The 12,565-nt window shown below is 39.7% G+C and overlaps 1 protein-coding gene across 1 annotated transcript in view; it reads left to right on the top strand.

The window, feature by feature from the left end:
- Positions 1 to 163: 163 nt before the first annotated feature.
- LOC119774436 (protein phosphatase 1E-like) overlaps positions 164 to 12,565 on the top strand; it is a gene marked incomplete at its 3' end in the record, with an annotated part of 55,421 nt that continues 43,019 nt past the window's right edge. The window contains exons 1-2 of the mRNA XM_038271951.1: positions 164 to 349; positions 479 to 672. Coding sequence (XP_038127879.1) covers positions 488 to 672 — 185 coding nt within the window. The remainder of the gene's footprint in view (positions 350 to 478; positions 673 to 12,565) is intronic.

Below are 12,565 nucleotides of genomic sequence, written 5' to 3' on the forward strand. Positions count from 1 at the left end.
CTATTCTTTATTTCAGGTAAAGGTCGTTTTACGCCCACCCAACAAGAAAATGCACCTTCGTGATGGCATGTCTACAAAAAGCTCTCCGACGTCAAACAGGGAGCGCAGGCTGCGTGCGCGTGCGTGACAACCGCCGTCTGCTATCTGACGTCACCTTCAGATCAGCCGAAATCCCTGATAACGCGGCGCGCGCTCCCGCTCAGCTCTGAATGGGGGCTCAGTCCAGCCGGTGACAGCTCGTCCAGTCCGTCTACCTAATCCACGGCTCGCTCCTCCGCTCCAGTCCGCCGCTCTCCGACTCCCCGGCAGTCCACGGGCCCCGCTCCTCCGGTATTACCCAGTTATTCAGGTAGTATGGCAACGCGGTAACACCAACACTAGTTGGAGGTTAAAGTGTTCTGACTCTTCTCCTTTTTTTTTAAACACCCGACAAGTTAGTGTTTGTCCCTGACGGGCGGAGCTGTGTCTGTCTGTCCAGGAATGAGAAATGATGGCCGGCTCTGCAGCAGAGGAGAAAACCTTCCGACGGTTCCTGGAGCTCTTTGTCCGGGAGATGAGGATGCCTTTGCAGGAGAGCGACCCGGTGCCAATGCGCCCCTTGTCGGACCTGGTGTCTGAGGACGAAGTGGAGGGGGAATGCCTGGACCTGTGTCTCCAGCACCTCTACAAATAGTTAAGTGTGCGCTTTTCTGTCCTGACACGCTGACGCTTCCGTGTTTCATCGGTGTGACTGTGTGTTGTGATGTTATGTTTGAAACTGGGGTCATTTTTGTAAAGGTGCGCGACACCATCACACAGGACGGGATGCAGGGTGTGTCCAACTCCAAGTTCAGACAAGTGCCTCTGCAGAGGCGTCACAGGGAATTAAATTGGGCCAAAAGCAGAAGTTAATACACGCCTCTCCCTCTTTCTTCTTCTCTGTGATGCATTTTTTCTTCACGTTGATTTTAGACTCCTGGTATGTTCCCTGCGCCTGTTTTTGCTTCTGTGGAAATCTGGAGGTCTGCAAAAGGTGAACCCCTGCTTTTGCGTAACATCACAGCGTCATTGTGGTGTAGGAAGGAGGGGGGGTTGAGGAAGCCATCGCCATCACCACTGCTGAGCGCATCTTCATGCGGGCTAAAAATAACCTCACCGGTTATGTTATTAGAGTCGATCGTTACTCACATGCAGCCCTTAATGGGCATATGAAATGGAAATGGCTGGGGTGCTCTTCCAGTTAATGCTCTCTCATTTGAGAGGGAACTCCAGATGTATCTAAAACAATAAACAAAAAAAGGAGATTCCTCAATTAAAGCTGGGCATTTTTTTTATATTATAAACTATTATAAACTGACAGCTATATCTCAGATGCAAATAGATGTGGCTTAAAATTGAGAAAGCGCTTTGCTCAGTGCGCTTCTGCCTAGCCTGGTTTTTGAAGCCAAGATAGGTGCAGCAACTGTGCTTGGAAGAGGGAGCTGGATGGACTCATGTAGGGCACAAAGTGACAGGGGGACTGCTGCTTGAAAATGCAAAAAGAAAAGAAAAAATGATTTTACCCACCCGACTGTAATAAAAAGCATACACATTGGTTTTACTTTGCCACGTTTTTCAACCACATATTTTTATGTATTTAAGCTGGATTTGATGATGAACCATAAATTCTAATATTTTTTTATTTGCAGTTTTTCAAAAACAAAATCTTTTCAAAAATAAAAATTTGAAGAGTCGGTTTGTCTTCTTCTCTGATTTAATACCTTGAATGACAGCTGCAGGTCTTTTAGGATATGTCTATACTACTTTTCCATGTTTAAATATTAATATTTCTGGCCATTCGCCTGTGCAGAGCATTCATTCATTCATTTTCAATTTTATTTTTGAGTAGACTTTGACTGAAACAACCTAACCCATGAATGTGTTTGATCTGAACCATTCATTTATAGCTCACGCTAATATTGTCCTGCTTGAAGTTGAACATGTTTTCTTTCTGTCCTCTATTTTGCTCTGTCCATCTTCCCATCGACCTTAATCAACTTCTTTACCCCTGATGAAGAGATACATCCCTACAACATGCTGCCGCCACCATTTTCCATTGTTTTGATAGATTATTAGGCAGTATCTTAGTTTAATTTTTCCCCACCTGTGCCCGAAGGTTTTATCCTACTGTCATTTGGCTGGAGAATTTCCTTGCATATGCCTGCTGTGTCCCATAAATGTTTTCTTCCAGACTGCAACTATGACTTCATATGGCTTTCATCTTCCCACTCATCCATAAAGGTCAGCTTTGTGTTTTGAGGAGGTAATAGTGTTCCTGTCAAAAGGACAACTATTAACCTTTCCTTGAGGTGTGAATCTCTGCAGCTCCTTCTCTGATAAATTGGTTGGTTTGGGTCTGGGGTTCCCAACCTGCAGTTCCAAAGCCAAAAGTGGCCATTTGGATCTTCAACAATGGCCAAAATACTTTGGCTAAAAGATTATAAATATCAAACGGTGTTTAAAAATCGTTATGAAAACAAAGGCAGATGTAAGCTTTTTTTCATAAAACAAATGTCATACACGAAGACACTTAAAACACTAATATCCTATCTTAAGCTATTTGTTTGCTTAGGAAATAATTCCTTGCACATGTATTTTTCACTAATATCAATTTTAGATGAAAAAGATGTTTTTGTTTTGCAAAAGGTTTTTGCTTGTCATCTTTTGAAATGTAAGACATATGAAAGATATTTAGACAGCTAGATAGTTGGCTGGATGGACAGACAGTAAGACAGACAGACAGACAGATCATTTTTGGGTTTAGCTCTATCTGCAAAGGGCTCTGAATTCTAAATGTTCCAGAGCCCTTTTTTTAAGTGGACGACCATGTTTTGGGAGGTGTATAGTAGCAAATATTCTTTGTTTTCTTTAAAAAACTCATACAGTCTTCACAGAAAAGTTTGTTTTAAACTGGTATTAAACAGGCATAACAGAGCTATCTAATCATACTGCCACCTGTGGGTAAGACATAAAACTGCAGCACTCTTCTGCACTCCCTTGTAGCTCAGGCTCGTACTTACTAAGTTTTCTTTTATACTTTTTTCACCTTATGTGGTGTTGCCATTGGTGCTTGTGTTGAGCCCGATGCCGGTTACTTCAGAGTATCCCCAAAATCCATTTTGAATATAACACTTTGATTGTTTGCTAGGTTGGACCCATTTAACATGGACGCGCATGACGTCACATCCACAGAACAGCTCAGGAACTTCCGACCCGTAGTAATTTCAGGAAAATAGGCTACAGGCTTATAGATGCATCTGCTCATCAAACCATGTTTTAGTCGTAAAGGGTCAAATAGAAAAGTTATTCAGCTTTTTCAGTAAAACTGACATAATGACTCTTAAGATACATTTATTTACTTAACAAGAATCTTCTGAAGGTCACAGATTTGACCAAACTTTATTAAAGTGTAGGCAAGCAAAAAGGAAGGGAATTCATATGTATGTCACACCTTTCAGTTTTTTTATTTGAGTAAAATTTTAAGAACCTTAATCCATTTTCACTACCATTCACATTGAGGTACTATTTTGTGTTGGTAAATCTCATAAATCATAATAAATACTTTAAAGTGTGGCATTATAGCATGACCAGTATATCAATGTAAATGATCTCAATTGTGTGAACACTGGAGCAAAGCACCGTAGTCAGCTCATTGTTTGTTTGTTGAAACTGCAGGAGTTGTCACAGTCGGATCAATACTTACCCTCTGGAGATTCATACTCTCTCCTTCACGCTGTCCAGATTTGATTGGCTGGAGGATATAAGGTCACTGAGCATTAAGCCGTTAACATCTTGCTCGCCTGATGACCCCTCCAACCCCCCATCCTGAGGAACACATACATGTGAGGATCCAAATGTATTGGGTTCATATATGCTTCAGTAACAACTACATCTCTCAAAGCTTTTACATTGTATGTTTTTTTCTGACACTCGTGGGACTTGTAGTTTTGAAATATTAAAAGACACCGCACCCACATGTTAGCAGGTAAAAGGTTTACGAGAGCTATTCTTTCTTTCTTTTTCAAAGGATTTGTGGCTCACCTCTTAGTGTGGAAATGGAGGAAGGCTGTGGTCAGCCAGGTGGGTACTGGGGAGCATGAATTCTTGTCTGTTGGGCTAGACGTTGATTTGCTTCCACTGACAGGTTCAAGGCAGAAACCTTCAGTCTCCAGATGAGTCTGCAGCGTCAAATGTGGTGTTTAGAAGAGGTAACTGCAATGTCGTTCTCATCAGATACAGGGGAGGTTGGTATCCTAGAGACAACTCAAATGGAGATAGACCTGTAACAGAGGAGGTGTGACAATAATGTGCATAGTCTACCCAAGACACCTAAGTACTCCATTAATATGGGTGTGATGAAAAGAGGCAGCAGAGAGATGCCTCAAGCTCCTGGTTCACGTGGTCAGATTGACCATTAGTTTGGGGATGAAAACCTGAGCTGAGAGCAGTCTTCACCCCCAAGAAATATAAAACTCCTTCCAGACAGAAGAAGACAGAAGAATTTGGAGACAAATTGTGGGCCCCACTCCAAAAGGATTTCACAAGGGATTTCGTGTAGGTGAAAAACATGCTCAATCAGGAGCTGAGCTGTCTCAAGGGAAGATGGAAGTCGATGAAGAGGAATAAGGTGGCAGGCTTTGGAGAAGCCAAAGCATTCCATTTTAGTGAAGATGATGGTGAAACCCCTAGATGGTGGTAGTCCAGTTACGAAATCCAAGGCAAGATTAGACCAAAAACATTTAGGAATAGGCTATTTCCCAAGAAGACCGGTGGGAGGCTGGTGACTAGCTTTGTTGTGGACGCACATTGGACAGGCTAGAACATGACTATTAAAATACTTATATATTCTAGGGCCCCAGAAATGTGTGTTTGAGAGGTTTATTCCAGGATGGCAGGAGAATGTTTCTGTGTGGGCCCAGTGAACGAGGCGGGACGTAATGGAAGCAGGAAAGTAAAGCTGGTTCGATAGTCCAGTGCCAGGTTCCGGTTTAGGCCGCTGGGTCTCCAGGACTTGATCCTTGATTTCACATGATAATGCCTCCACAATGCAGGAAGGTTGAGTGACAGTTGAGATATTGGATTCCTGGTCACTAGAGTATCGCCTAGACATCTGGTTTGGTGTTTTTTAGAGCCTGAATGGTAAGAGATGACAAAGTTAAAAAGGGAAAAGAATGTCAAACGTGATCTTCTAGGTTACAGAAGATGTTTTGCTTCCTGGAGATAGGCTAGATTCTTGTGGTCAGTCCACACAGTAACAGGAAGCTCAGCTCCAGCCAACCAGTGGCACCACTCTTCAAAAGCCATTTTCTTAGCTACTGAAAGAGCTCTCTTTTGCCCACATTGTAGTTTTTTTTTTTTTTTTTGCTTGAAACAAATGGCGGAAAAAATAAGGCACATGGATGAAGTTTAATATTGTTAAAGGACATTTGAGAAATGCCTGCACCCACTCCTATATCAGAGGCTGGATCAGAATCTGGGCATTGGCAAACCTTTTCTTGAGCTACGAAAAAGGCCCTTTGGCTTCGGGTGACCAAATGAAATGTTTATTGGAGGAGGTAAGGCTAGTGAGGGGTTGAGCAGTTTGACTAATTTTTAATGAACTGTAGTACAAGTTGGCGAATCCTAAAAAATGTTGTAGCTGTTTGCAAGTTGAGGAAGTAGGCCAATTGAGAATGCCTTGAACCTTGAGAATGTGTCCCAAAAAGTTGATTGCTTTTGCATGAAACTCACACTTCTTGGCTTTGACAAGGAGTAGGTTCTTTAGAAGATGTTGGAGAACCGACACATGTGGATATTTTCATGTCATGTCATCAAGGTATACGGATACAAACTGATATAAAAGTCTCTAAGGAGATCACTCACAAGGGACTGGAAAACTCGAGATGAGTTTATTAGACCGAAAGACATTACCAGATATTCAAAATGACCAAGGGGGGGGGTCTTGAATACAGTCTTCCAATCGTCTTCCTCTCTGAGTCTGACTAGGTGGTAGGAGTTTTGGAGATCCATTTTGGTGAAGAAATGAGAGCCATTAACCAGTTCAAAGATGTTGAGAGAAGAGCAAGTAGATATTTGGTTAAGGTCCCTGTAATCGATGCAAGGTCTTAGTGATCCATCGCTTTTCCAGACAACGAAAAAACCTGCTCCAACAATTGAAGTAGAAGTGCAGATAATTCCAGCAGTGAGTGACTCATTTATGTACTTCTCCATACTCTCTCTCTCTCTCTCTCTCTGGTTTGGATAGATTATACAAGCTAGTGGAGGGAGAGGAGCTCCAGGAAACAGATCAATAGCACAGTTATATGGGCAGTGAGGCAGGAGAGAGAGCGTTAGACTTACTGAAAACTAGATAAAGGTCATGATACTCATGTGGTGAAGAGAACAGGAAAAAAAATTAGGGATGAAGAGAACAGGAAAAAAATTTTTTTTTCAATATGATTGCGACAACAGAGGTTCTGGTCGGTGCATGATAACATGCAAAGGATTTCCATCTAGAGCCAGGACATGAAGTAGTTCATCAAGGTGTACAACAGGAAGAAGTAATCCTTATGCTTAATCGTTATCCCTAAGGATTTGTTCACAACCAGAAACGATTAAAGCAAAAGAGGAAAATAGTTGATTCAATAGGGGAGAGCTGGGTAATGTAATGCTGAAGGATCTGTTCTTAAAAACTGCCCACTGGTCCCTTTTAGCTGCTTTGCGTAGGAAGAAATTAATCGACCCCCCTCACAGAAATACGTACGGATTCCAGTTTTCATCCGATGTTGTCGTTTCTCAGGTAACAACTACATCTGGCCTGGAAGATTCAGAACTTTGTGAATGATCTGGAAGATGAGATTGGGTTCAGAGGTAAATTATACCATTGTCTTGCCAGAGTTCTCTCTGGAAGTCTGATGTCAGTGAGAATAGCCAGGGAAATTGTTCCTGCGGAGTTTTTGGCTCATCTCTGCACACTACTTCAACCTTTATTATTTTGTCCAAGACTGGAAGCAAAGCTCTGTTTAAAGCTGCAGTGTTCCAGGCTGAAGAGGCTACTAGAGTTCAAAACTCAATGACAAAGTCTGATACTGGCTGTTTATCCTATTTTAAATTCCACATCTTATGAGAAATGTCAGAAAATGACTCGGCATGTCCAAATGTATGTTTGAACTCAGAGATAAACTGGTCAAAGGAAATTTGGAATATAAACCCACTCCCAAATCTTGCTTCAGCCCTGAATAAGCTCTCAATAATTCAATCTCAAATGAAATTTGATCCCTATCAAACGGAAAAAGACCTGGGGGATCGACTGAAAACTAGTGAACATTGTGTCAATATAGTGAACAGGAATCCACAACACCTTTTAATTTCACCCGCATAAGGCTCGGGTGTGGGGTACGGCGGTTGCGCCAGCTATAGAGGGGTAGACCCCGCGGGAGTGGTTCTGTAAAGCAGCTCCTGGAACATTTCTGTAAACTGCTCCGTATGCTGATCTGAACATCTTTGCTGTGCAGCCAAAAAGTGGATTAACAGATCGTGGGGACGAAGTAATTCATGTTCATTGCAACGACCTGAGGGAGATTCTGTTGGGTCAGACAGACCAGATGATTCTGTCATGTTTTTTTTTTTGTGTTTTTTTTTTTACCCACATGCAGAATCACACGGAGAACCCATGAATTTTAACATTTTTTTTTTTTACAAAGGTAACAAGAATCTGGAAGCTGAGAACTGCAGGAATTCAGTTAAACGTTCAGGTCGGTCTGAGGGGAGGAAGAAGATTGATCAGGAAGGAGTTGGTTGATGACAACTGTTGACTGATTGATTTCCTTACTTGAGGGAATTAAGGGGAAGTAGCATGGATCTGTAAGGATTTGATTCAGCGGTCTTTACAGACTGACATCGTGCTGGAGAGAGGGCAGGCAGGTGATGAAGACTGAGAACTGCTGCACACAGGTAAGACCTTTTCCATGAAGATCACAGACCAAGTGAGGTTCCCTGATCGTCTTGAACAATAGCAGAGTCCACATTAAAAGAGATTCATAAGAAGACAAATTTAAACAAAAAAGATATTCCTGGTTTAGATCTTTAGCTGGAATGACATCAGGGGTTATAATCTGGTGAAGAGAGATGATCCTTCGTCTCCTTAAGTACACGCTTGATTCAGAAATTTTCAAAGATCCTTTCTGTGACAGGAAGTTTACTCACACCAGAAAAACAACAAAAGACCCAAACAGTCACAATAGCTGTAAAATTGAACTGCGAACTGTTGCTCCATTTTATTTTTATTTATTTAGTCCTTGAGGAACTCCAACAGTTGTACTGCCATTGGAGGCAATACAAGGACTGAATAACTAATGTCCAAATTTACCCTGTGGATCTTCAATATGACATTATACTTAAATAAACCCTATCCCTTTATGGAGCCGAACATTAAGCTGAGCCAAACTGGTTAGCTCATTCAAAAATAACACTTAAATAAATCAAAGATTAACAGTTAGATATCATCTGACTACATTATGTTAAACTTGGTGAAAATGAGTGGGAGAATTACACAGTCAACTAACACCTAGCAAGATAAGCTGACTGTTAGTGCAGCAGGAGCTGACATGTCTGAAATGTTTGTACAATGGGAAAATAGGCTATATCCCGATAAACCAAGCAGATATCGTAGTTTTGCAGAACTAAATTATTGCTTGTAAACCTAATTGTTTATTTTCCGTGTATCAACTTTTCATAATTTTGGATTTCTCTGTCATTGCAACTTCTACAGTTGTAACTTTCCTACAATTCAGGATGCTACAATGATCAATGCTTTGCACATTACATATCCATTAACCATCTCCATGTAATCTGAAAGTCCAACACCCTGAGCAGAACCAAAGTGGGGCCATGGGAAATTAGAATTGCTCCTGGAAAACTGTGTCAAAGCTGGTGTTGGACTTTCAGAATCCTTGGTAACTGAAAAGTGGCTCTAATCATACCTCAGGTAGATAATTATGTGACTACAGACTCAACATTTTTAGTTTATTACTGCGGAAATGCAAGTCAGACTGTGATGGTGTGAATATTCAAAACAGACCTTTAGAATCAAGCTTTAGACCAGAGCATTACTGGCACTAGTATATTAGCTCTGACTGTGAACCATTGTTAAAATAGTCATTAAAACTGTATGTGTCAAGCTTATTCTGGAAAACATCCATTTGGAGCTTAATGAGTCATCTTAGATTTTTTAATATTAAATTATTATTTTTTTGCACTACTCTTCTCTTGTACACTTCACTTGTTAGTTGGTGAATTTTACTCTAGTATATCATAGGAACTCCCAAGAAGGACAGTAAAGCTCAAAATAGGTGCTTTTGACTTTGATATAAGAAAACATTCACGGCTAAAAAGATTTTAACAAAATTACGTGAAACTTTTCTGAAATTAAACTTTTGAACAGACTTTATAAGAAAGAGCAGGATTTATTTTGAAAAAAAAAAAGTTTTTTAGGAACTGCTTCTTCATCTCTGGCTCCCAATGCAAGGGTGTAGGTTTGATTTCAACTTTGGTAGGGACACTATTCTTCAGTTTCATTGGTCCTTTGCAAAAATATGCATGCTCTTTTTTATGCTTAATGTGAGCTTTAGGGCTCATTTTGTTTAAAGAGAACAGCAGCATTTCTTGCTACATTAATACAAATCTACATGCACTAGATGCTGTTTATCAATATTTAAAGCATCACTGGCTCTGATGAATGCGGAATTAGGACTTTTTCCACTTTGAAAAGGATTGCATTTAAATTTACCTGCGACTAAGACAGTGTCTGTTTAACCAAATATAGTCTATAATATGTGGATTTATCCTGTGTTTTCTTCTGAAGATATAGAATTGTGCAGAGGTAAACAGAGGTAAAACCCATTCTTATTTTTTTTAATCTAATATGCTCTCTCTGGATCATGCAAAATAATACATTCAAGGGACGGCAAATAAATGTATTGTATTTACATGTGCACTGGAACTATAAGAGGAACTGACACTGAGCATTTAAAATATTAATATTAGAAGTTGTACATCTGGGCTGTAGTTACTCTGTGTAGCTAATTTCATGTATTTTATCTATGGCTGAAACAATCATATTAACAAATTATTTAAATAATCGTGAACTAATTTAGTAATTGATTAATGGTTAACTGGAGTATAGGGCCACTAAAATGTGCCTTTAGCCGACAGAGCGACCCACTTAGAGCAGGAATTATACCAAGATTGTAAAAAAATATGTAAACATTTTGCATTTAAGAAGTAAAAAAAAAAGTTTTTGTCTGTCAATATTCTCCATCCAGAACTCCTCCAAAGGAAACGTTTAAACGTTTCTGTTTCACCTGGTTTCATTTAATAAAAGATCTTTAAGGAGCCTTTGGCTATCTGATTAAAAGATAAAATAACAGAAATCATAACGTTGTTAACTTAAATTTCTCAAGTTCCACAAATCAAAAAACTCTCTCCTGCTTCTTTACAGAACTCCAATCAGAAGCTTTCGCCTGTTTTAGCGTACATAATATATTTTTTTTAATTTGGACTAGTTACGTAGCCCAATATTAATTTATTTTAGCGTCTTTTTTTTTCGCGCTCCAAGCAGCCACGCGCACGCACATACAGACTAGAAAACACGCAATCAGAAAGAGAGAAGGCGGAACTTAAGGCAGAATAATCAGAGAGGTAAACCGTGCAGCACAGTTGATGCGCTGCTATGTGAAAGGGACAGGAAAGAGCAGGCAGCTGCAGCTACCAGGCAGAGAAGCTGCGAGAGGAAAAGAAGCGGCTGCTGTATAGTAAATTATAAACATGTTGTTCACATCCAATTATTGGTAGGGACAAATAGGTCCGTCCCAAATTTTGGTAGGGACATGTCCCTATGGTCCCTATGCAAACCTACGCCCATGTCCCAATGTGAGTTTTCCCCTGATGTTTTCTGATTTTTCGGTTCTTTGTATTTTTGTACTTAGGACTTTTGCCTCAGTTGCCTTATTAAATCTGCAAGACTCATATCTGCCTCCTGATCTCTGCATTTGGGTCCTCAAAAACCCCCACCCAACCGTGACACATGAAAAGTCCTGACAAGTCAGAACTTTCGTCTTGGCCCTTCCAAATTGAGCAAAGCAAAAAAGGATATAATGGCCTTTCGCTCAAATGCTTTTTGACTTTATCCTTCAAATTGAATTCCTTTTTAAAACCATACATTTTTAATTAGAAGTTTCTGCTTCTATTGCTTTGTAGCTATTTTAACTTTTGTCTAACTTATACAATCACCAAATAAGCAGTGGAAACATGTATAGTCCTGTAATGGATTGCTGACCTGTCCAGGGTGTAGCTGGATCCTTTATGTATAAATGGATGGATGATGGATGGAACATGTTGGGTTTCTAACTCCTATCTAATGGTTTATTGATATTCTATCCTTCAAACGTTCATATGTTTTCCATACAAAAAAAAAATATATATTTTTTGTTTTAATCTAAAAGTCTGGATCAATCTCTCCTTCTGCTGGATTTAGTGCTGTCTCCTTGTTCAGTGTTTGACGTAAGCAGCTGCAGTATTTGTTTGGACTCAGTTTGAGGGAACGCGGATCATATATCAGGTCTCATTCAGGGCTGATAAGCCATCTAATGTATCACTTAGGCTCCCATTAACATCGGTTGGAGCCACTTAAAGCTCATTTCTGAGTGCATTTAAACTCACAATGAAGACGTAGACGTGACAAGGTATCCTTTGTGTGCTTCTTCCACACTTCTTTACAGTGTGTGCAGTAGTTGTCACAGTAACAACCCAGACTTCTGTAATAATGACCAGCCTGAATACAGCAGCACCAGAAGGCTATACATGCCTCAGTCAAGCAGAAAGGTGTAGGTGGATTTTGATAATAGCGTTTCATACTAAAAAAGAACACATCAACACACCAGTTTCAATAGAGTCACACTGTGTTTTTCTGGTACTCGTATACTTAAGACTGGAGACTGTATACTTAATGAGACGTACATTCCTTGAATAATGCTACATAAGAGTTGATTTATAATTTTTGTTGTGTTAATAAAAAATATATTGTCTGTTAATTCTGCATTTAATTTTGATGTGCTTCTAAGTCAAAACTACAAATCAGATGCCAATCACTATTGGTTTAAAGAGAAGTAGGTAAATATCGTTGATAAAAAAAAAACTTCTTACAAAGCAACACCTCACAGATAGTTATTGATAATTTCATGAACAACAGTAAGTGCACCCTAAAGATGCTATTAAAATTTCTATCTTAAATAACTATCTTAATTCATGTTCTGTTCTAGACATTGCCCCTGGGGAAATGGTCCTGCCCCCTTTTATGGCCCCTGAACTAAATAAATATAAAGCCAATTAAATTTCTTCAGTTGAATTACACTGGCACGGAAACATAACTCATTGATCCCTTGAATAGATTTAATATTTTATTTTTATAGTTTTATTTTGAAAGTCATAGCTACAAATTTCTCATTAATTTAAAAAAGACAGTGGTGCAGAAAAGAAGTAGACATTTTAACAAAAACTAAATTATATAGTT

Source organism: Cyprinodon tularosa, unplaced genomic scaffold, assembly GCF_016077235.1.
Source record: "Cyprinodon tularosa strain WSP-4 unplaced genomic scaffold, ASM1607723v1 ctg812, whole genome shotgun sequence".
Lineage (NCBI taxonomy): Eukaryota > Metazoa > Chordata > Actinopteri > Cyprinodontiformes > Cyprinodontidae > Cyprinodon > Cyprinodon tularosa.